The following is a 23937-nucleotide window of genomic DNA, read 5'->3' on the forward strand; positions in this document are numbered from 1 at the left end:
GTGATCCTGATGCTCAGTTATTGCTGAGAACCAAGAAAGAGGACGGTTACTGCAGTATCTCCTGGGGCTGTCATATGCACCTGCTGCTTTAAATGCCTGTATCTGTGTGTCCTTCATGGTTATTGAATGTACAACAGAAATTGCAGTACTTACTTAATAGTTACTGAAAATAATTAATTGAGGATTATAGTTTATATAGATAGTGAAGAGCACAGCACTGTGGCATTTATTTTTAATATATTATTTGTTCTTTGAGAATATCATACATATATACAGTGTATTTTGATCATACAAACACACATACACACACACTTCCACTCCAACTCCTCCTAACCTTCTATCTCTTCTTCCACCCAACCTCATGTCCTCTTTTCTTTATCGCCGAGTCCAGTTAGGGCTTCCAATATGGACTTGGCTTTAAGTTCAGCTGCTGAAGCATGGGCAGCCTATCATGAGTCATATCTCTGAAGAAAACTAACTTCCTCCACCTCTCTTCCCATCAGATACTAAGTTGTCTGCTGTTAGGGGTGGGACCACACCCCATCCATGTTGAAATGTTGATTGGCTTTGATGTGAATGTAGAAGGAGCTGCAGGCTGCCTCCTGCTGCCCGGCTCCCAGCCACAGGCTAGCTTTATCCAAAATAATTACACAGAAACTGTATTCATTTAAACACTGCCTGACCCATTAGCTCTAGCCTCTTACTGGCTAACTCTCACATCTTGATTAACCCATTTCTATTAATGTAGATCGCCACTTGACTGTGGCTTACCAGCATGAGTCTAACCACCATCCGTCCTGGGTAGGAGAAGCATGGTGTCTGCTTGTGACTTCTTTCTTCCTCCCACAATTCTGTTCTGTCTACTCCACCCACCTAAGGGCTGGCCTATCAAAAGGTCAAGGCAGTTTCTTTAATTAACCAATGAAAGTAACATATAGAAAGAAGACCCACCTACATCATGTGAGTGCTGTGATATTTTTTATTCAGGTAATTAGTTTGCATTGAAGAGGTGCTTTCAACCGTCTTCCTGGTAGATACTCTCTTCACTAGACGGGTGAGATTTGAGGGCTTCATTCATTCATTCATTCATTCATATCAGCTATGGACTCCCAATACCAGGAGGGAGTTAGATCACATTTTCTTCAAGTTTTGTATTCAGAAAGTCTGGAGTGATATAAGTGTTTTGATTTTGTAAGAGGAAATTTTTGTTTAATTCTGTAATAATGTGTATATAATAACATGATTTCAAGGCACCTGCTTCAGACTCAAAACTTGGATGTTGGAGATAATAACAATAAACAAAAATCAAAACAACCCGGGCTTGGTGCCCAGGAAAACTAGCCAGATGACTAGAACTGAGAGAGCAATAAAGTAATTATGGAAATGAGGCAGGAGTGGATAGAGCTGTAACTATATGCTTTATAGCATGATCTCTGCTGAGCGGTTTTGTGAGGGCTTTGGTCATTGCAGGTGGGGTTCCTAACCAATTAGTTTGTGTCAATGACAAATGTTGAGTGGAATTTGCCTTCCTGACATGTGTCTTAAACATGCCAGGAACATACGGTGTTCCTTCATTGTGTGAGAACTTTTAAAATGCTACAGACTCCTTGGAGAGACAAACAGAGCAGAAGTAAAAAACAGGTGTTCATGACAACTTTACCTGAAGCCAGGAGGAAAGCCTAGAGTCTCCCAGGATGCTGGTGTGCCGTATGATTTTCATAAATGGGAGGAAATCCTCCTGTGTGTCCAAGGGTGTGTCTAATTCACGTGTCTAATACCCATTTCCTGTTATTGAAAAATAGTCTTTAATATATTCAGCACATTTTCGGGCCTGCTCATAGTCCAGATGTGTTGTTTCTTTTAACAAGAAAGTGTAAGCACAGAGCATACTATCAGAGAGGCCCATTCAAGTCTCTTTCTCACCACAGGAGGTATGTGTTGAATGAAGGAAAAGTAATTAACAGGAAAGAAAGGGACATGACTCCTAGGTATGGTAGAGCAGAAAGTTTATTGTAGGTTAAAGGGAGAGTGTAGGTAGAGGCAGGGTCATCTGGGAGAGTCCGGAGTGGACATCTGAGCTGGGCTATGTGGAGAGATGGGGATGGAAAGAGAGAAGGGGAACTAGATGCAGCAGCCAGGAGGCCAAAGGTACAAAAGGACAGGTAATCAAAATGCCTGGATTATATTGGGAGGAGCCTCTAGAGGAAGACACTCCAGTCCCTGGGCTGGAGAGTTCAGGGTAGGGGGTGTGGAGTCTGCCAACCATATCCTGTCACAGATAAGACCTGAGGGATGCTAGGACAACTTGGCATCAGTTAATGATGTGTTAATTTGGCACCACAACCATTTGTCCCAGGAATGATACTTAACACATAACATTTGTGTGTGTGTGTGTGTGTGTGTGTGTGTGTGTAAAAATGGTGATTCCCAAAGTTTCCAATAGTCTAGAGCAGTGGTTCTCAACCTTCCTAGTGCTGTGGTTATTTAACACAGTTCTTCATGTTGCAGTGGGCTCCAACTATAAAATTTATCTTGCTACTTCCTAATTGTAAGTTTGCTAGTATTACGAATCGTAATATAAATATCTGTGTTTTCCAATGTTCTGAAAGGGTTGTTCGCCCTCCCCCCTCAAAGGGTGATAACCAAAAGGTTGAGAACCCCTGGGCTAGAGGCTGAGAGGCCATTGGTGATTCTGTACGGGGGGGGGGGGGGGTAGTGAAGGAGTGATGACTTCCTAACCACAGAAGAAAGGGAACTGGTGTGAAATGTTCAGAACATTTTATCCAAATATAACTGAACTAATAAGCAACAAGCCAAAACATTATTTGATGTCTAAAATCATTTGCTAAATTCAGTTTAGGAGCAAAAGGAGATTGTACTAAGGCCATAACGACAGATTCCATGCTGGACCTGGAGACTCACCACAGCTGAAGGCAGAGTCACCTCGTTGACTTCTCTCTTAGGCTCCTGACTACTTCAGCAATGAGCTGCAGGCTACATGAACCATAGAGGCTTTATTTTAAAATATGTGTTTGTGTGCGTGCGAACATGGAGCTGAAGTTACAGGTAATTGTGAGCCTTCCAGTGTGGGTGCTAGGAACCAAACTCATGTCTTCTGCAAGAGTAGCAAGTGCTCCTAACTGCTAAGCTATCACTGCAGACCTATAGAGGCTTCTTATCAGCAACTATTAGAGCAAGTGTTTTCTCTTGCTCATCCCTCAAAACTCTGTGCCACCTGCTAAGTATCTGCATAGTTAGCAGAAACACAGGTACAATACTCCCCAGATGCACATTCTTCCTTAAGGCAGCAACTGGGATCAAATGCATTGCGGCCAACGGTTTTTGGCGCTCTCCCTGGCTCCTTCATGATGTCACATGATTTCGCGTAGCTTCCCTGACTTCCACAGACATGACATAGTGGCTCCTTGGAAAGCCTTGTCGGGATCTGTAATGACCTCCTTCACCATCCTTGAGCCCTAAATTATCCGCGTAATCAAATGCAGGAATGTTTTGGCATGCCTGTTTACAAGTACTTGTGTTTGACTTTGCCTGAGAAGTGATGCTGCCCACCTGCCTACAGCACAGAAGATGAAAAGCTACTTAGGGGGGAAGGATTGTCCTGGTCCTCAGGTTTAGGGACTAAAAGAATTCGTGTTGGAGCTATGCCCAGAATCCTAGGCAGACAGTCTTAATCAGAGGTAAACTAGATACAAACTGGGTCATGCTATAAAGTCACGTCTATCACGGAAGCTCCAGTATTTACAGTGAACTATAAAACCAGAAATAGGCCTGGTAACTACCCCCAAGGAATTAGTAACCTTTCCCTCATTTAAAATTCAGCCTTCCTAATGAGTCCTACCTGAGGCCTGCCTGCCCTGCATACTTCTTTTCCTGAGAGCTGGAATTGTGCACTTGTAGCCTCCATTAAATTACTTAGTGTAATTCAGTTAAGATATTTTCAGTTCAATTGGACGAAGACATAAATGAAGCAACAATCGCATTATAAACTGCTGTGAGGCGGGGGGTTATAACTTCTTTTTCTCTTGCATGCACTTCTCCCTAAAGGTGGCTCCCATCCTTTCTCCATGCGTGTGCACATTCAATGTCATGTAAAAATAACAGTGATTGAGGAAATCAGCCAAAGTGCCCGCCCACTAATCGTTTTTTTTTTTCTTTTTGTTTAATAGTGACAAACAAGAAACCCACACAGGCATCCATCACAAAGGTCAAACAGTTTGAGGGCTCCACATCCTTCGTCCGAAGATCCCAGTGGATGCTCGAGCAGCTTCGCCAGGTTAATGGCATCGATCCTAACCGGGTGAGTGAAGTTCTTAATGCTAAGCAAATGACTTCTCTTCACACGATAACTCTGCTTGAGCCCAGCAGTGGGGATGGTAGTGAGAGTCATTCTTACGAGACTATTTCTCACTTTCAGTTGTGTGACCAAAACTCCCCAGTCCCCGCTCTTGTCTTAGGGGAAATTATAAATCTTCCACGTTTGATATGGAAACCCAAGAGATGGCCCATGGGACACTGCTGTCTCCAGCATGTTTATCAACTTAGGGCAGAGCTCAAAGAATCATGTCCTTAGGTGTGAAAACCCCAGATGTGTCAACATTTCATTTGCCTCCTAATGCTAATAAGGATCCTAATGCCTTAGGATCTCAACAGAAATGTTTTACGATGCGAGCAGGTATTCGAAGGACCCGTTTCCTTTGGTGTTCACACTACACTGTCCCCAGACATCAATGATGTACTTAAGGAACAAGGGGAATTCCTTCCCACCCTTTGGATAAAGAAATTAACAACAGCAATAAAAACAATGTGGAAAACTTAAAAGAATATTTCTTTCTAGTAATTGGGCAGATACTACACAGTCATCTTTCTGACACATGAGTCTTGACCACTGCAGTTGTTAGCCTCCTAGAGACATCTCTAAATATAAAAACATTTGGATTTATTTGCTTGACAAAGACTTGCAGACTCTCCATAAATTTGGGTCCATTTTTTTGGAGTTTTTGTTTTAGTTTTTGTGCCTCTTTTGACAGGCCAGAGCTCAAAGTGGAGGAAGTTTGTGTGAATTGCCATCAGCAGTTACTTCACTGTCTTTTCCAGGACTCTGCGGAGTTTGACTTGTTGTTTGAAAATGCCTTTGACCAGTGGGTTGCTAGCACGGCCTCAGAAAAGTGCACCTTCTTCCAGATCCTCCACCATACCTGCCAGAGGTACCTCACAGACAGGAAGCCAGAGTTTATTAACTGCCAATCCAAAATTATGGGAGGTAAGTGGGCACTTGCACTATTACAGCCATCCTATTTCCTGACACTCATTTTCATATAAGAATCTGGGTGTTGAGCAGCATAATTCAAAACAAACAAAAGAATCAAAATGCTCAGAATTAGGTGACATTAGGGCATCTGTTCTATACTACGTCTAGGGGCAAAGGCAGGCTTTCACTCTTCCATGAGAGCTGGTCTTATTACAAAAAATTGTCAGCATAACCAAAACAGTTTGTACTATGAGAACAAGTCTGTCTCTTTATTAGAAATCCTTCTCAGTTTGATCTCGTTGCTGCCTTTGCTATAGGTCTATTGCAAAACACTCTTCTAGGTTCCTCCCATTTTCCTTCTTCAGTTTCTTCTAATTCCTCCTAATACTGTCCTTACTGTGTTAATTTTTAATAACATCACTGTGATAGGATACTTGACAGAAACATCTGATGGGAGCCAGGATTTGTGTTGGCTCACAGTTCAGAGAAATGCAGTCCACTCATGGTGGGAAACACATTCACAGGGAGGTTAGAACAGCTGGGTCTGTGGCAGAGGGTGCTCACAAAGTCACTTTTTAGGAAGTGGAGATAGTCTGTAGCCTTCACATTTACACATCCCCTAAGTGTAAGCCCCGTGTCCAAAAAGTTCTGTGACTTCCAAAATCAGTGCCCCCAACGGGAGAACAGGTATTTCATCACATAAACCTGTGGAGGGCATTTCATATTCGGACTGTAACACTTTCTATCAAAAGCCTTTCTTTTCCATTCAGGAATAGCATCCAGAGGTGAGTTAGTATTGTAAGCCAGGCTTAAGGGGCAAACATTGGTGCTGGAAACATTTAAGGGTGCCCACATTTATGTTTCCAATGGCAAGGCCTTTTAGGAAAGCCAAGCTGACAAAAAAGAAAGCCTTTTGATCACTCGAAGTTGGGGAGATATTTTAGAACATTGGTCTTTCTACTGATCGAGAAAAATATTTTTAAATGTACCAACTTTGCCATCATCAAATACTGAGAAGATCCCATTAGAGATGATGCATCATCCCCTTGGGTTCTATTTATCTTCATGTGACTATGGGGCAGAATGTATTGCTTTGTGCTAACAATCGATCTATTCATACTGTGCTATTCCTCTATGAGATGTCATATTGAGAATACACTGTCTACTCCATTATTTCCCCTGTGGCTGTTTATATCTTAGGAACTTTAGGTGGTCTTTCTTATGCATCTCTAACTTCCCTGTTTAGTTCTAAAATATGTGGGATGATGAATCCCCTATATTCTTCTTTAAAAATACATGGTCATGTCATACAGCATGGCTCTGAAAGATGAGTGTAGAAGGGAAGTGGTACAATGGGTTATTGTTCCCTGCTATGCCTCTGCCACTTGGAAATCTTCAAATTAAACCTGCATTAAAATCTCATCCTTATCCAATTTGTTAAGTGGGCAAACTATAGTTTTCGGAGCACTTGCAGCTATTTTCAATGCACAGTAAGTTGTCCAGGAAAGCAAGCGTTTACTCATTCTTCATCATATGGGATTTTCTCTTCTGACCTAACATCAGATTGGTTTCTGCTGTAAGCCATTTTCTTCGTTGAGGTTGGTATGTACATTAGCTTGCCTGGCTGGCTCTCTCCTGTGGCTTTTCGAGAGGCCTCCCTGCGCATTGCTTCTCTCTATCCCACACTGAGAATGGAGAGTCCAGAAGGAGACCTGATGTCATGGGAGACATCTTTCACATGTTCTTCATTCACCTGGAATATACTCACGCTCCTCACAGGTCAAACCTAGCTGTGTCTATTGGTCATTGGCCCTATCTTCTGTTACCTTGTGAACCCCCCAAAATGCAGCACTGACATGCATGCTCATATTTCTAATGCTTAGCAGTTGGTGTGTATGGTGGATAAAACTAGATTGCGTTCCTCTAATCAGAAAAAGAATAAGCTAATGCGATTAGACACCAGAACTAATTTCGCCTCCTGTGACTCTATTTCTCTTAGTTTTTAGTTTTAGTTTTTCTTTTATTTTCCTTTATTTTTCCCAGGAATAACACCTCCTAATAGACTAAAGGATTTCAGTTCTATCATTCTGAGCAGCCATAATTCCTGAGGCTTAGTTTGTTGTCAAATTATTTCTTGACTAAGGAACTAAATAATTTACTCTGTTAAATATCGACTGCTCCCACTTTCCTTAGGAGAAACAGAAAGTTTGTATTGAGCATGCTGTAATTTGCTGGCAGCATATGTGTCCCTAATGAATGCAATTTTTCTTGTTCAAACAGTTGTCTGTCCTTGATAACAGTTGTGCCAACACAGCCTAATGAATTAGTGCTCTTATTATCTTCCTCTCTTTCAGTTGTGTAATTCTTAAACATAAAAATGGTGTTTCTTGGATGACTCCAGTCTGACCCTTTTACTTTTGTGAATCTGTTCCATCTTCAGCAGATTAAACTCCACATAATTTCTCAAAATCTTTGCTTATCACCTTCTATTCAGGTCACAAGTTGTAGATGCAAATGTTCGTTTTACTTTGAAATGTGGAAGTTTTGTGATTTTTTTTAACTATTATCGTTATTGGTATGCTACCCTCCAACAATCTTTCTACATATGTTATCTTACTTGGCATTAATGCAACCTTTGGAAATACAATTTATTATCTCTGCAGAAAAGAATCAGAATCAGGGCTATTAACTAGCTAGGGAAGGGTCACGTCACTTGTCTGGAGTAGAGATAACAGTCCAGCGATGGCTTTCCCAGCCCTAACAGCATCTTACTTAGAGAATGTTACGTGGCTTCAGTGTGACTAATGCTCCCTGGAGTTCTGTAGGAATTGTTGAAAACTTTTTAGCCAGAACATTCCTGCTTTTTAAACGGCGACAGGATAGGCGAGATGAACTAGAGGTTGTGGATAGTTTTAAATGTCTTCTTTGCCACTTCTTGTGTATATAATAAAGATGATTATCTACTTTTTGTCCTAAGAGCCATGAATTCATCAAAGACCTTTAAAATCATCTGACTTTGAATTGTTTATTGGTTTTGGGGGGGGGGGGGGTAAGTGTGAGTCAGAATTTCAGAACAGTTATAAACACAGGAAAGATGGTACTGTCATGGCCTCCCAAAGATTCTGAGTGTGCTCCAGTGCTGTCCTTGGAAAAACTGAGATCCAGTGGTTTTAAGTGATTTTATCAATGTCACAGAGAATATATCTGTCCTCTGAATAACACTTTCTTTAATTCCGGTCCAACATAAGGTTATCACCTAAATATCAACAACTGCATGTCATCCTACCCTTCCATTTGTCAACTGTGCAGGCCAGGTGTGATTCTATGCTTCTTTTTCTCATGGGGAAGGTCAGTTACAAAGAAATGAAATTCTTTCTTTGACATATTCAAACTTTTCTGCTTTAAAATGGCATTTCCTTAGCTCCAAAGGAAAACGGGCATTTAGGCCTCCTCACCGCTAGTTCATGGTCTGAGAAAGAAGCGAGGACGTCTTCGTGGCTAGTTGAAGGCCTTCACGAACTGGAAGCAAAGCTGCACTCTCTCAGAGATGTGAACGGGGACCTGCTGGCAGCTCCTCATTCTTCCGCAGCTGTCTCCTTATCTCTGGATAGCTGAAGATGATTGACCTAGGACAGCATCCCAATCCCATTCCCAGCCTTTCTATCCCGTCCTTTCATTCGCTAAGATTCAGTCTCTTCAAAATTAAATCCATCTTTTAGTTTTCTGATTTCTCCAAACTACCTAGCAACCTGCCCAGATGGATGAAGTCATTCATAGCTGCTGCAAGGTGACGTGGTATCATGACTGGGATCCCTGAGGGTAAAGTATCAACTTCACACGAGTTGAGTATACTTCTGGCATCATAGCTTTTATTTTTCTCTGTATTTGTTTTACACGGAGATGATGATAGAACATTATACATACATATGTATGCTTGAATCTTAGCTCCTGAGGGGAGACTTTCATTTTAAAGAAATACAGTCAGCTCCAAATAGAGCATTCCTTTAGGTAATGGGAATTCTATTTCAAATTAATTTGAGGTCCCAAGTCTGGCTTTGTTATCTTGCTTGCTTCATTACTCTTAGTAAAAAGTGAACCGTTTCCAATGGCTCTCACCCTGTGTTTATGACTTCACCTTTTATAGTGATTGCTGCCCACCTATTTGGATATCTGGTATTTGGGGCTTTAGTTTTCTATTTCTAAGAATTTTCATAACATAATGAGATATCTTTTGAGAGGAGACTCAAGTCTGAATGCAAAATTTATTTATGCTTCATACACAGCTTATGCACAGAGCCTGAATGTAGATAATAGTCTTAATAGCTCTGAATATGAAACAAAGTTTTTCCACAGAGGAAATGACTGGGTGAGTCTTTTCCCTTACAGATCCTAAGCAACTGTTGGCTTGCCCCTGTTTTTCTCTACAGCCCATCATGAAATCAAACTGGAATATTTCACATGTCTGTGCCCAGAAACTTTTAGGTTTGGAGGTCATTTTGGTTTGTAGACTTTCAGATGAAGGATGTACTAGGAGCTATGGACAACTCTCTGGGTACTGACTCTTTCTGTGTTGAAATCACAAAGTCTGTGTATTGTAATGATAATTTCATTTTCAGTAAGTGACATAGATTATTTATGGAATAAAATGATTTATTCTCAAGGTAAGCATGCAATGAAGTTTATCTTAGAATTTTTCTTGAACACCAAGTCCAAAGGCCCTGACTCATTGGATTACTTCCTAATATTTTGGTTCTTGCTGTGTCATCCTCCAGCGGCTCATCCAACAACTGTATGAAGTTCAGGCATGCACATCTTCTCTTGTCACTGATCCCATAGGTGAATCCTCAGCCCTGTCCATGTGTCAGGCACTGAACTATCCAGTTATGTACACCCGCCAAGTGGGCACTACACCTCCTTAATTCACCTTCCTGGTAGGCATCAGACTTAAAAAGCAAACTGCACATTGGCAAGGTAATGGTCATGTTGCATTTTAAGGGATGGCTAGCAGCTGACAACGGGGCAAGGTGAAGTAAGTTTTCTCTTATTCCAGCAGTTAATCCAGACAGTTTGATTTCTATGTTAACTATATTCAGAATTTGTAACGTGGCAGATTTCTTTCTCCAGGAAACAGCCTGTTTTGAAGAGCCATATATTTGATCAGCAGCAAAAGGTATTTCGGACACATTGCCCTTGTGCACTCTCTTTTTCAGAAGATGCTATAAAGCCCAGATTCTGAGCACTATTAGGATGCCGGAAACACAGATGCCTCTGATGTCTCCTTTATCCCAGGCTGCCCTTTGTTTGTCCCTGCTGATTGGTATACTAGAGAGGAAAGCCAAAGGACTCTACTCTCTTCCCCACGGGTGGGCAGAATGCAAAGACTGAATCACAATGTGACTTTAGTATTATACTTTTTTCCTACAAGCAAAGCAAGGTCATCCTTGTAAAGTGTGGGGATAGACTATGTCACCTTGTGAATGTCACAGGCTCAGAGAGTGTAAAGTAAAACCACACACTAAGTGAGGAGAGGAGGTGGAGATGGCTCAGTGGGTGAGAATGCTTGCTACACAGAACGAGGACCTAGATTCAGATCTCCAGCAACCAAGGAAAATCCCAGGTGCAGCTATATATCGCAGCCTCCACCACTGTTGGAAAGGGTACAGGTACAAGGTTCCCAGGGGCTTCCTGGTACCCAGCCATCTCCAGTTTCAGCAAGAGACCCTGATGCAAAGGCATATGGTGGAGAGTAGTACAGGAGGCCATGTAGCCTCCGCATGTGTGCACATAGGTTCACAGGTCTACACTTACAACATATATACATCCTTCACATATGCCACACACATGTTCATGCATGACTTCTTTTTTTAACTTTACAAAAACTTTTCAAACGAAAATATAATTACATTATTTTCCCTATCCTCCCTCCCCCTCCAACCCTTCCTATGCAGACCCTACCCCAACTCTCAAATTTATTGCCTCTGTTTCTTTAATTATTATTAAAATATACAACAAGAAGCTGGGCATGGTGTCTCATGCCTTTAACCACAGCACTTGGGAGACAGAGGCAGGCAGACCTCTGTGAGTTCAAGGCTAGCCTGGTCTACAGAGTGAGTTCCAGGACAACCAAAGATACACAGAGAACCCCTGCCTTAAAAAACAATAACAACAAAAATATACAACAAATATACATATATGTGTGTGTGTGTAGACATAGGTGTACATGTATATATGTGTGTACATATATGTATATTTATATATACTATATATATTCTTTAATATAAAAATGCAACCATAAATATATATATGTATATATATATATTCCTTAATATAAAATGCAACCTTCTCAGTCTATATAAAATACTTGTGTGTATGTGATTTCAGGGTTGACTACTTAGTATAGATAACCAATCTATGTGTTCTTCCTTGGGGAAGTCGATTATTTCTGCTATCAGCATTCCTTACTTGACTCTAGTTTTTTTTCAGGGTTGAGGTCCCAAGAGATTTTCCCCATTTCTTATTTGCATGTCTTTTGGTGTCTTTTTTTTTCATCCTGTTTACATGGCCTTGTTGGTGAGATTTCACACATGTAGCTTCTTTGACATTTTTAGCAGACACAATCCCACAGCAAACTTCCTGTTCCTCTTCTTATTACAATCTTTCTATCCCCTCTTCAGCTATGATGAGTTTTGGGTACAGGAGTTGGATTGTAGATGTTTCCATTGTGGGACTGGGCACCAACACTCTCTTGTTTGCTTCATTTTGGCCAGTTGTGGCCTAGTGTCTGTTTTATGGGGGTGTTTCATTGATGAACTACACTTACCTGTGAGTATAAGGTAAGTATTTACAATGTAGTTAAGAATTATGCTGGTTTAGAAATGTGGCAGGAATAGGTTCTTCGCGAAAATGGATGCTCTAACTGGCTCTAGCTAGTTGGCTTTCTGGTGCTGTGAGAACTTGTCCTCAGGGAGGAGATTTTCAGGTCAGATCAAGCCCAGATCCTCCAGGTCTTGGATGTGCATGATCTCCTGTGCAATAGGGACTTCTCTTTAATCTCTGAGTAGCAGCCAAGGGCAGCAGCAATATGTTCTGGAGAGTCTCTTGGAGAACTTTGAACAACAAGCCAAAGGTGCTTCTTATGCCTCATGTTGAGATTTTTGTTAGATAGTCCATGGCTCTCGAAGGGAACACTGTCAGTCCCGATGGGGAAATTTCATTTAAACTATGTATATATGTGTATGTATTGACTCACATGTGTTATAGGCAATTTTAGGTAGATAGATAACATGATTCCTAATGACATTTTGAGATGTCCTTACTGTTATTTTACCCCCTCCCTCCTTCTTCTATATTAATCTTGTTCTTTGTGTGCTCTAATTAATCCCTTGTTCCCCCATTCCCCTCTTCAAATCACATGTATCCTGCTGTTCCCCTTCCTATTGCTCCTCCCCCCCTTCCATGATCCCTTTACTTTCCTGGTTTCTGTAGTTATTCCAGAACACATGCATGCGTTTATGGGGGAAATATGTGATGAATATAATCCCAAATTCCAATTTATTAATATGGTTCTTCAAAGGAACGTGTTAACATTTGCTATAATTGTTAGATTTCTTCTATTATTGAATACTTTATTTTAATATATAAAGGTTTTATGGATCACAAACATGAAAATTCTACATGTGGTCTGACCAAGCACATTAACATAAATTGCCTGTTTCTCTAGAAATTCTTGTGTACTGGCACTCCTAACTGAAATTCAGTACACTTAGGAATATACACCCATCCCCCACCCCTCCCTCTGCCTATCTTACCCCTTACTGTACTTCACAGGTAGAATTAACTTGTTTTAAAGCTTCCATGTTGTTTCTTGTTATCTAGGAACAGACACAGAGCAAGAGAGGACGAGCTTCACAAATAAATCCTAGTTATTGCAGAGCCACCAAACGTCTCTTCTGGTCCTTTAAATCAAGAGGACTCATTGTCAGAGTTCCTCTGATGACTATTTTGTTGTCCTTGGAAAAGTAGTAGCAATCTTTAGTTATCCTCGCCCTTGGTACAAATGAAGAAAATGACTTGCGAAACACTTACTGCAAATCCCAACAGTATTAAGGAACAGAGCTGGTGTTTGAGTTGAGATCTGAGTCTTTTTCCCCATCCATTAAATGGAGACAAAGACTTACAAGACCCCTTCGTGGACAAAGGGCTTCATTTCTTTGTATTGATTAGCTTAGAAGAGGAAGTAATACGACTTTAACAAGTTCTTTGTGAGACTTAAATTAAAAATTGTGTTTATACACTCATGAATGGCATTTAATTGTGTTAATGTCCAGATAGAGAGACTTATTCCTTCCATAAAACCATTTTCATTGCCGCAGCCAACACGTCTTTTCCCGGACAGCGTGTTTTTTTTCAGACTTACCTCAGAGAGCTTGAGGGTACAGCATGTGTACTGCTCTCTGTCCAACCCCTAATACTGAAGAAAAAGAACACCACAGAGTACTTGCTGGAGACAGGAATAAACGATGAAAAATTTTAGTGAATTACTAAAATTAATGATGATGAAGTATATAATTGGAAAATCCTATTTGGAGGAGATACTTTGTTTTTGTTATTGGTATTCTACAATTGTAGCACTGCAGAGAAAAGAAAAATAGAAAAAAAAACAACACAACTGTGGGGCTAGAGAGATGGCTCACTGATAAAGAACACTAAACTGCTCTGCCTCCGGACCTGGGCTCAATTCCTAGGTCCACATACAGACTCGCTGTAGGGGTTTGTTTTGTTTTGTTTGTTTGTTTGTTTTGAGTTTTGGCTCTTTGACTCTTTTGGGGGCCCACAACCCAACTCCCAAATAAACCACATACATGGAGTCTTACTCTTTCTTAAGAATACCTGGCCTTAGCTTGACTTGTTTCTAGCCAGTTTTCCTTAACTTAAATTATCCCACCTACTTTTTACTTCTGGGTACTTTTCTTTATTTCTGTATACCTTTCTTTATTTCTTACTCCGTGGCTTGCTGTGTAGCTGGGTGGCTGCTTCCTGGAGTTCTCCTCCTTGTCCTGCTTCTCAATCTCTCCTCCTGAATTTCTCCCCCGTTTTATTCTCTCTGCCTGCCATTTTCGCCTTACTATTGGCCATTCGGGTCTTTATTAGACCAATCAGGTGTTTTAGGCAGGCAAAGTAACACAGCTTCATAGAATTAAACAAGTGCAACATAAAAGAATGCAACACACCTTTGCAGCATTAAACAAATGTTCCACAGCGTAAGCAAATGTAACACATCTTAAAATCATTGTCTACAACAGCTCACAACTGTCTGTAACTCCAGTGTATGGGGGGCAGCATCTTCTTTTGGCCACCAGATACCTAAATAGTACACATACACACATGGAGGTAAGACACTCATAAACATAAAATTTAGAATGGATTTTTAAACAGAGGCACAGGTGTCTTTCCCTTACTACATGATCCATCGACATAGCTCTGTGTACCAGATTCACTTGTCCCTGCCTGAGATGGTCTCACTCATTAGCCCTGTGACTTTCTCTAAGCAGTTTACATTATACTCGGTCTTTCTACTTTACTATATTGTGGAGCAGTAATGTGTACCTTAAAGGAATGGCATGGAGGTTAACTTTAAAATATTCAGTCAAATGAGTCTCCTATTTTGAATAGACAATTATATATATTTATTTACATATAAATATATGTTTATATATGCATAATAGTTATATATTATATATAATCAAATTATGTTAGTTACATGTCTAAAAATTTCTAAATGAGACCCATTATTTATATAAATGATATACATTAGTAAAAGCCCCAAAATTTAAATGTGCACATTCATATTATTGCATGTTTTTCAGAGTATTTATCAAACATTTTCTTTATAAAGAAAATTCCCTTGTATTCTTGGTCATGTTTGCCATGCAAATAGCTGTATATTAACTTCTTTGTTCCAGATAGGAATGAGCTTGCTGCATTGTAGATATTTCAGATGCTTGGGATGCTGAATTATTTACTATGGTTTTATAGAATGCTGAAAGTGTTGCATTTTATGTTTGACATTTATGGGGTGCATATGTTACTGCTGACTTCACAAAACAATGATGTTCAAAATATATTGAATGACACTGTGCCAGAGTTTAGGGCACATAATTCAAAACACCTAGTTAGAAAAAAAAAAAAAGTTCCAAGGCATGTTTTTGCAACTTTACAAGAGAATGAATATATGTTTGCCACAAAAAAAAATTTTCATGACTCTACTTCTAGTTCCTCTGCCAAAAATGAAAATACATGAATCACGTGAGGCAGCTTTATAATGAGAAGTGAATTAGCATTTCATCCACAGAAATAGACACCCTGTGCCATTCATGCACTGTTATACAAGAGCATTTTAAAGAACTTGGAAATCTAGCTCTCCACTTGATCTTTCTGTCCTGTGATGGACTAATGTGTGTCATCTCTTCAGCAACAGGATCTTATCTTCAGATTTTGGTGAGCAACCAAGCGCAATAGCCTGAACTATTTTAGGGGCCTTGGGATATTCCTCACAAACAACTCTAGGGGAGATGTTCTATACTTTCACTGGACTTTTGATTTGGCAACCTACAGCTTCTAGGAAGAACATTATTCCTTGTGTAGGGCAGTTCCAGTTGAACTCCTTTATTACACACATTTATACACATGCACACACACACACACACACATTCATACACATCCATGCACACAAACACACACACCACTTCCAATTCCCTCCTCTGACCTTTTTTCCCATCCCTTTCTCCAGCTAAACCTTTCCCTATTATTTCCCTTTTCTCCTTATTATCTGTACCTCCCCTCAGTTAACACCTTCCACATGAACACACACACATACAAGAACACACATGTGTACATACACTCACAAACACATACTCTAATATTCCAGTTCTAGTTTTCTGGATTCTAAGAGTGCTTCATTTAAGCACACAAGTCCAAAGATTGCAACATTTGTCTATTTGATCTGGGTTATCTCAGGAAGCTGCTGTGTGGGGTTCTCAGGTGGGAGATCATCAATAGTCTTCACCCAGCTATGAATCTTATAAACTACAGCATTAAACTGCATGTCAAGATGCATGCATGGGATGAGAGCAATCAAATCTTTTCAATTGGATTTAGAGTCCATTTTATAGGCAGGCCTCACAGTTGAATTTACATCCTGCTCAATGAATATAGTATCAAATGGCCCTCTAAGCTCATTTCCCTATGCTGCTAGATTAGGTCAGATCTCAGCTCTTATCCGAGAAGTTTCTTTATGCAGTGGACACTCATTATCCAGAAACTCACAACTAGTCAAAGTGCAGAGAAGAAGTTTAGTGAAGTGATCAACCACAAATGGAACATCTATATTGCTGCCTCCCCTGACAGGCCATTGTGGAAGAGGACAAGGAAAGGCTATAGAAGCTTGAGGTCAGGGAGGACCGGGACAGAACAGTGTCTTCTGGTCATAACAGGACTGCTGCATCCTTGAACTCATGACAGCTGTGGTTGCCTGCACAAGGTCAAACCAGTCAGCCTGGAAGCATGGAGGAGGAGGGGCTCGTAAGCCCCAGCTGCTAACTGACGAGCTGTTAAAAGTTCATGGTTTCTGGGGGAGGATATGTTTTCTTTAAGGGTTTGGTAAGTTGTTCACACTTGTGGATAGCCTTACACCTCTGAGTATATGAGCAACACAAATTGAACTTACTGAGCTACTTTGTAAGGAGGGGTGCAAGAAAGTCAGAGGGAGTAAGGAGGTGGGTGGTAGATAATACCTGATAAGGTTAGGAATCAGGGGTTATTATAATTAAAATACATTGTCTATAATTCTCAAAGAATAAATTGAAATAGTATATTTTTTTAAAAAAAATAAGAATGTTACATACCGTCTATTAAGTGGAAGATTTTAATCTCTCCTTATTTCCAAATGCCATTATTACTGTTTAATTCAATGACCCCTTAGACTTACAGTGGTACTTGAGTACTCTCATTCTTCCTGATAATAGGACAAAGAAAGTGACCAATAGATAGAGGTCTTGGATGAGAGATTATCTTATAAGAAGCTACTGTTCCTGGTGTTCAGAGTATTTATGAAACTGAGTTTTAAAAAAGTTGGTTACCCTTATACTATTCAGTTCACTATTGTACTCACAAACATATCTTGCCAACCATTACTATAGCTCCACAGGGCTCACACCTACGTAACACTGTTGGTGAGTTCTCCCCCAGCAGCCTACATAGATCCTTATGGTGTGATGAAAGTAGGAAGCTCCTTGATCAATACCAACTTGATTACTCCAAGTCCTGTGACCAAAATGTATAGTTACTGTCTTCAGCAATAGGGTCTTGACATCAAATTATGGTGGGCAACCAAAAGCAGTGGTAATAGCCTGTATTGTTTTGGGGATACATGGGACACTTATGATCAATAACTCAAAGTTAGGAATTCCAGACCTGGCAATGGGCTTTCATGTGGTGTCCTGTGACTTCTGGGAGGAATATTATCTGCTATCTAGTGCAGCATCAATTTATCTCCGTTATGTGAGAAAAAAATATGTGTGTGTATGTGTTTGGAGCTTATAAAACATGTTGATTTCTGTATTACTTTTCCAAACATTCTTAGTGTTATTTATTCTTCCTTCCCCCAGAAAGGTGTACTCACCAATTTTCAGTAACAAGTGAAAAATCCAACAGGAAAATAACTGAACGCTGGAATTATCCAAAATAAAATGAAAAGGAGAAAAAACAGAAATCTGAAAAACAGTTTAACTATCTTTAAGGTGAATGAAGTTAATAATAAAATAAATCAAAATTTGAAATTATGTGTTTATTGGAGTAATTCATAAACTTCATTAGGCACATTTTGTTGATATACAATGGGAGGAAAATTTATTCTATACCAATCTGTGGATAGGTGTTAGTGCAGGCTGCTCATTTGATCTTGGGTGCTCAGACCCAAAATAATCACATAGAAACTATATTACTTGCAACACTGCTTGGCCAATGACTCTAGCGTATTACTAGCTAGCTCTTACATCTTAAATTAACCAATTTCTATTAATCTGTTTATTGTCACAATGCTGTGACTTACAGATTAAATTTCTGGGTATCTGTCTCGTCCAGTGGCCTCATGGTGTCTCTCTGACTTTGCCTACTTTCTCCCAGCATTCAGTTTAGTTTTTCTTGCCTAGCTCTATTCTGCCTTATCACAAGCCAAATCAGATTCTTTAACCAGTAAAAGCAACATATATACAAAAGAGCTTCCAACATCATCTCCCCTTTTCTATCTAAAGGAAGGTTTTAACTTTAACAAAGTAAAATTACTTAAAACAGGTATCAAGCAAAACCTGTGGTTGCAATACCTATATCTATTTTATCTCTTATCATAACTAAGGAAAACTATAATTATCTATTCTTCAACACCATCAAAGACCACAGAAGAATATAATATTACTTAAGTAAACAGGAAGTACACTATAAGCAAGTTCCAAAATGCTAGAATTGACATAGACATCTCCCTTCCTGGACAGTCACTCAAAGTGTTGTAAGGAGGTCACTTGTTTGTTTCCCAGCTCTCCAGCAGCTCAGATGCAAAATAATCATGCTGAAACTATATTAATTGAATCACTGCTTGGCCCATTAGCTCTAGGTCCTTATTGGCTAGCTATTACATATTAATTTAACCCATTTCTGTTAATCTGTGTATTTCCATGTGTCAGTTGCTTACCGACAAAGTTTCAGCATGTCTGTCTCTGGCAGAAGCTCCATGGCTTCTCTCTGACTCCTTTTTTTTCCTCTCAGCATTCAATTTAGTTTTCCCCGCTTATCTCTTTTCTACCCTATCATGCCAAACCAATATCTTTATTGATCAATGGTATTTACAGCATACAGAGGGGAATCCCACATCACCTCTGCTTTTCTGTTTAAATAAAAAGGAAAGTTTTAACTTTAACAAAGTAAAATTACATATAACAAAACAGGTATCCAGCAAGAGTTACAGTTACAATATTTATATTTACTTTATCTTTTATCATAACCAAGAAAAACCTATAATTATAACCATTTATTCTTCAACTCCATCAAAGACTAAAGAAGGATATAGTATTATCTATGTAAACAGGAAGTGCATTGTAAGCAACTTTCAAAACTCTAGAATTGACAGAGACATCTTGCTCTCTGGACAGTCACCCGAGGTTCCCAAGGTTCTTCTGTAACATTGGGGCATTCATCTTCAGCCTACAGGCCCATAGTATCCAAAAGACAATTCCAAGAAGCAGGAAATTTCAAAGACAGTCCTGCCTATATTGGCAGTTTGTCAGTCACTTTTTTCTGTGTTCTAGAGAATGTCTAGCAGACTCTTTCATGAAACAGGAACCCCGAAGGACCATCTCACCTTTAGGCAAGTTCAGCAGTCATTTTTCTATGGGTCCTGCAAATCCTGTTCATATGGCATAGCATCAAACAGTCCAGGCAAGAACAGTTTCTTGCCCAAATGGCTAACAAACTCCATAAAGGAGCCTCTTTGTTGCCCATCATCCTCAAAGTAAATTGGTGCTGCCAGGAGCAGATGTGTCTGACTATCATGAAAAGTCCTAAGTTCTTAAAACATTTTAAATGATATATTCTGTAGTCTTTGGGAGTTCTGGAGAATACCTATCTAACTGAAATATATCTCAATATATCTGGACAACCTAAGTAACATGACTACAAGTTTGACTATTATAGATGACTATCTATTAACATGTATTTCTTCAATACCTTAATCAAGAACAGAAATATACATATAACAAAATTGACCTCAAATTTGTATCAATCGACCAAGATCCATACCAATGCAAAGTATTCATATCTATAGCAGATAGGGTTAAAATAAGATGAAGTATATGGGAACCAATGTATACGTTCCATCAACAGAAAATAGATATTTATTTATATCCAAAAAAAACCACTCCAGGCACTGACCTACCTTGTTCTTCCTCTCCAGAGAGAAGGGATGAAGCATACAGATTCAGTACCAGAAATGCCTAGGTTCTAATGACTCCTCTTTGAATATGAGCTGTGAGCTCAGATAAGTTTTTTTTATATGACCCTTAGATTTCCCATTTTCAACATAAACCAACCTTATAGAATTTCCCAGATGATTAAGTGAGTTTTTACAGACCACTTTGAACAGTGTGTTATGTGACTTACCTGTTCACTATGTATTAGCTAGTAGTGCCGTTATTTCTCAGGAATGGAAATTTGTAACAGAGATGGTTGCCTTAGGCACTAGGGACTGCTTCTTTAACATTGAAAGCTGGTTTTGTTTTTACAGGGCATAGAATTAATGCTTCATCACTCAATTGTACTTCCATTCTTTTGATTTACAAAATATGAAGCATGATGGGTTTCAGATTGTCTTTTGCACATGCCCAAGTATTTTATAAGATAAATCAAAATGCTATATTGTATAGACTTTTGTGTTCTGATACCAGCCAGCTGTGTTGACTTACTCCTTGGAACATTAGGGCAGAGGTCTATAAACTGCAGGGCACTGATCAAATCCAGCCTATTTTTGTAAATAGAGTTATATTGGAGCACGCCACACCCCTTAGTTGCCTGCCATCCCGTTCCAACATATAACAGCAGTTGTAACAGGAGCACTACCACTTGAAAAACCCAAAGTATTTACTCATTGGCCATTTACAGAACTGACTCTTCTGAATCCTGCCTGACAGATTTTCAGTAAGTCTATAGTCGAAACCAGAATTTTTGGTACATTTCATCAGGGAACTTACTATATTTAGAAAATGTAAGGGACAATAGAATTATAAAGAATTAGTGGTGAAAGGGATCATGTTCCCAATGGTGGTGCATGACGTGTGTATGTGTGTGTGTGCATGTGTGTGCATGTACATGTATGTGTGCATGTATATGTGTGTTTACCTAAAATTACAAGAAGAGATGGAATTCATCTACTTTCTTGGTGTGGGAAACATCCCATTTAGGGCTGCTTGCTGCCGATCTTTCTGTGAAGGGATGCTGTCAAGGCCAATATGTCTAAAATTAGAGCACAGAGCAGGAGGGCAGACAGGGACAGACAATGCAACTTTCACTCATCATTGCAGAAGCCGGCTCCCTGTGGATTTGCCTGGCCAGGCTCCCAGTTAGGAGGGGAGGATCTTTGTAATATTTTCAGTGTTCATTTTCAAGGCCTGTTGACCTTTGAATGATCTGAGCTTTTTCTTCTCTGTTCTGTTTTAATTGCTTGTAGTTTTGTTTGCTTTTAAGTATGTTTAATGTTTTAAGAGAAAGAACTACTGTATAAGTTTGTGGATAATTTCATAGTATAGAAAAGATAATAAGCACCATGGAATGAAAGTAGGAGATAATTGAGTTGTCTATGCATATAAGTGTTGATGCTCACACTAGCTCAGTCCCTCGAGATATTTCTAAGAGATGTGTGTCTAATGTAGCTACTAATAGAATATGTTCTCTATCAAAAATATCAGCCATTTGACAATGTTTGTTCCCTTTAATTGCACAACACAGACCCAAACAAGTACTTTTGTGCCCATTTTGCCAGTAAAGGTCTGAGTTAAACAATGCAGACATTTGACTAGAATGTAACAACATGGAAAAGATTTTGTTTGTGGATGAACCAGGAGCCATCATTGGTGGTGCCTGCTATTCGTAGTCACCCACAGCTCTGCAGGGCTTTTCAGACAAACCGACCTACAGAAGACAGTGTCTGGAAGACATGCCTCCACGTGAAGTGCAAGGCAAAGACTGATCTTAGTCCTGTCCTGTGAAAGTTGAACTGTGTCCCAGACCTCCCTAGATTCCCAGCAGGGCTGTGTGCCTTCTACACATTTTGATTATTTTATTGTCAATTTCACAAAGCTTACTTTTGTCCTAGCCCTTGCTAAAATGAACGCAAGTCCCTGTGCGGCTAACTCCAGGTGACTATGGTATATGCGTTCCACATGTCCTCAGCTCAGAAGACCTGGAACATAAAGATTCCAGCCTGTTCAGTCCAGTCCTCTAATCCACTACCGAAAAAGCCACAGGACGGCATTTCATCAGCTCTGGTTCCTGATCTTAATTCAAACTCATATGCCAGTCTCCAGGAAGTATTCAATATTATTTGAGACCTGATACACTGTAGTTACATCACCATAAGAGCTCAGATTTCGCATGCGCATATGCTTCTGTTATTAAATGTAAACTAATAAGGGCAGATATCACTAGCTTTTTTGTTGCGAGTTTGTTTCTTGTTTTTTGCTCTTTAGAGACAGGATTTCTCTGTGTAACATCCCTGGCTATCCCCAACTCACAGAAACCTGCCTGACTCTGACTCCCGAGTGCTGGGATCAAAGGCATGAGCCATCATGCCTAGCTCACTGCTGGCTTCTTACTGAAGTGTGAATTTAGATATTTGGTAGAAACAAATGCCAAATAGGCCTCCAAATCTGCATCCTAAGGCCATTTTTTATCTTAAAAAAGATCACCTTTCCGTGCTTTACAGAGTTTGTGGCTGCGCCCCACTTTCTTCCGTCTTTTCTGCTGCTCCCACCCCTTGTTTTAGACCATTGTGTCAAGTTACATGCATTCAAAATAAGCAAAGCGTTCAATTACCTAAAAGGAGAATGGGGGAAATTGCAGTGCCATATATACCCCGTAACCTCTAATAATTATGTCTGGATCCGCTAACATACAAATTAAAATATGCACGTTCTTGATGTCTTTCTCATCCACAAAAGGGAATGATTACTACGTTTTGTCAAACTCATGTCAATATGATGAGATGGTAGAGTTTTGCCAGCAGCTGCACGTTAGCCGTATAAGGAAAGGCTTTAATTATAGCTCCATCCTGCAGCAAAATGTGTAATTGGACTCATGTAAAATTTTACTTGAAACAAGAATTTTTTTTCCTGAAGATTCAAAGAATTAAGAAATGCTTCTCTTTCCCCATTCACCTTTCTGTTTGCCTTGCTGGCCTTTACACCTACGGCCTGCTGTCTGCCTATTATAAGAGTTAACAAGAAGAAAATTTCATCTGTCAGTTGATGGCTTTCTGAATGATGTTTGGTTTTCATTTCTGAGTTGTGAATTCACAAGTGATATTTATCTTTGGTGTGTAGACCAATTATTTGGTGTATTCCTGCAAAGCCCCTTTCTGTACTCAGTGGAGTATGAAAGACATAATGCAATCATCCCATCATTCAAGTGCAAATGTTTATGATTTCACACACATGTAAGAGAACTCCTTACTAACAGGTGTTGCTGACAACTTTCTCAAGGCGCCACACAGAGTGAATTAGCAGCTGCTGTGGTCTCCAGTCTCTCTGACAGTGAATGTGATCTCAGTGTATCATCACACCTAGAATCTACAATATTTATTACTTATTGTCATTTGTTCTTTAAGTTTACCCAAACGTAGATTTTTAATGAGACAAGAAGTGAATAATTTTGCTTAATTCACACTGCACAGAAGATAAAATGCGCTATGGGTGTTGTCACCAGGAGTTAATATAGTGTCGCTAAAAGTTATGGTCACAAGTCCAATGCAGGAAATAGGATGTTTATATTAGTGTATTAACCTCAAGTCTAGGCCTTTTTTATTTTGATCCATAAAATAGGTTTATTAGTACTTATTTTCCAAAAACACC

General features: G+C 39.6%; 1 protein-coding gene across 1 annotated transcript in view; it reads left to right on the top strand.

Annotated features, from left to right (window-relative positions):
- Window positions 1–23937, top strand: part of Stxbp6 (syntaxin binding protein 6) — a 202052-nt gene that overhangs the window by 151863 nt on the left and 26252 nt on the right. Inside the window, exons 3-4 of the mRNA XM_038338171.1 lie at window positions 4188–4318; window positions 5116–5281. Coding sequence (XP_038194099.1) covers window positions 4188–4318; window positions 5116–5281 — 297 coding nt within the window. The remainder of the gene's footprint in view (window positions 1–4187; window positions 4319–5115; window positions 5282–23937) is intronic.

The sequence above is a fragment of the Arvicola amphibius genome, chromosome 7 (assembly GCF_903992535.2).
Source record: "Arvicola amphibius chromosome 7, mArvAmp1.2, whole genome shotgun sequence".
NCBI classification, from domain to species: domain Eukaryota; kingdom Metazoa; phylum Chordata; class Mammalia; order Rodentia; family Cricetidae; genus Arvicola; species Arvicola amphibius.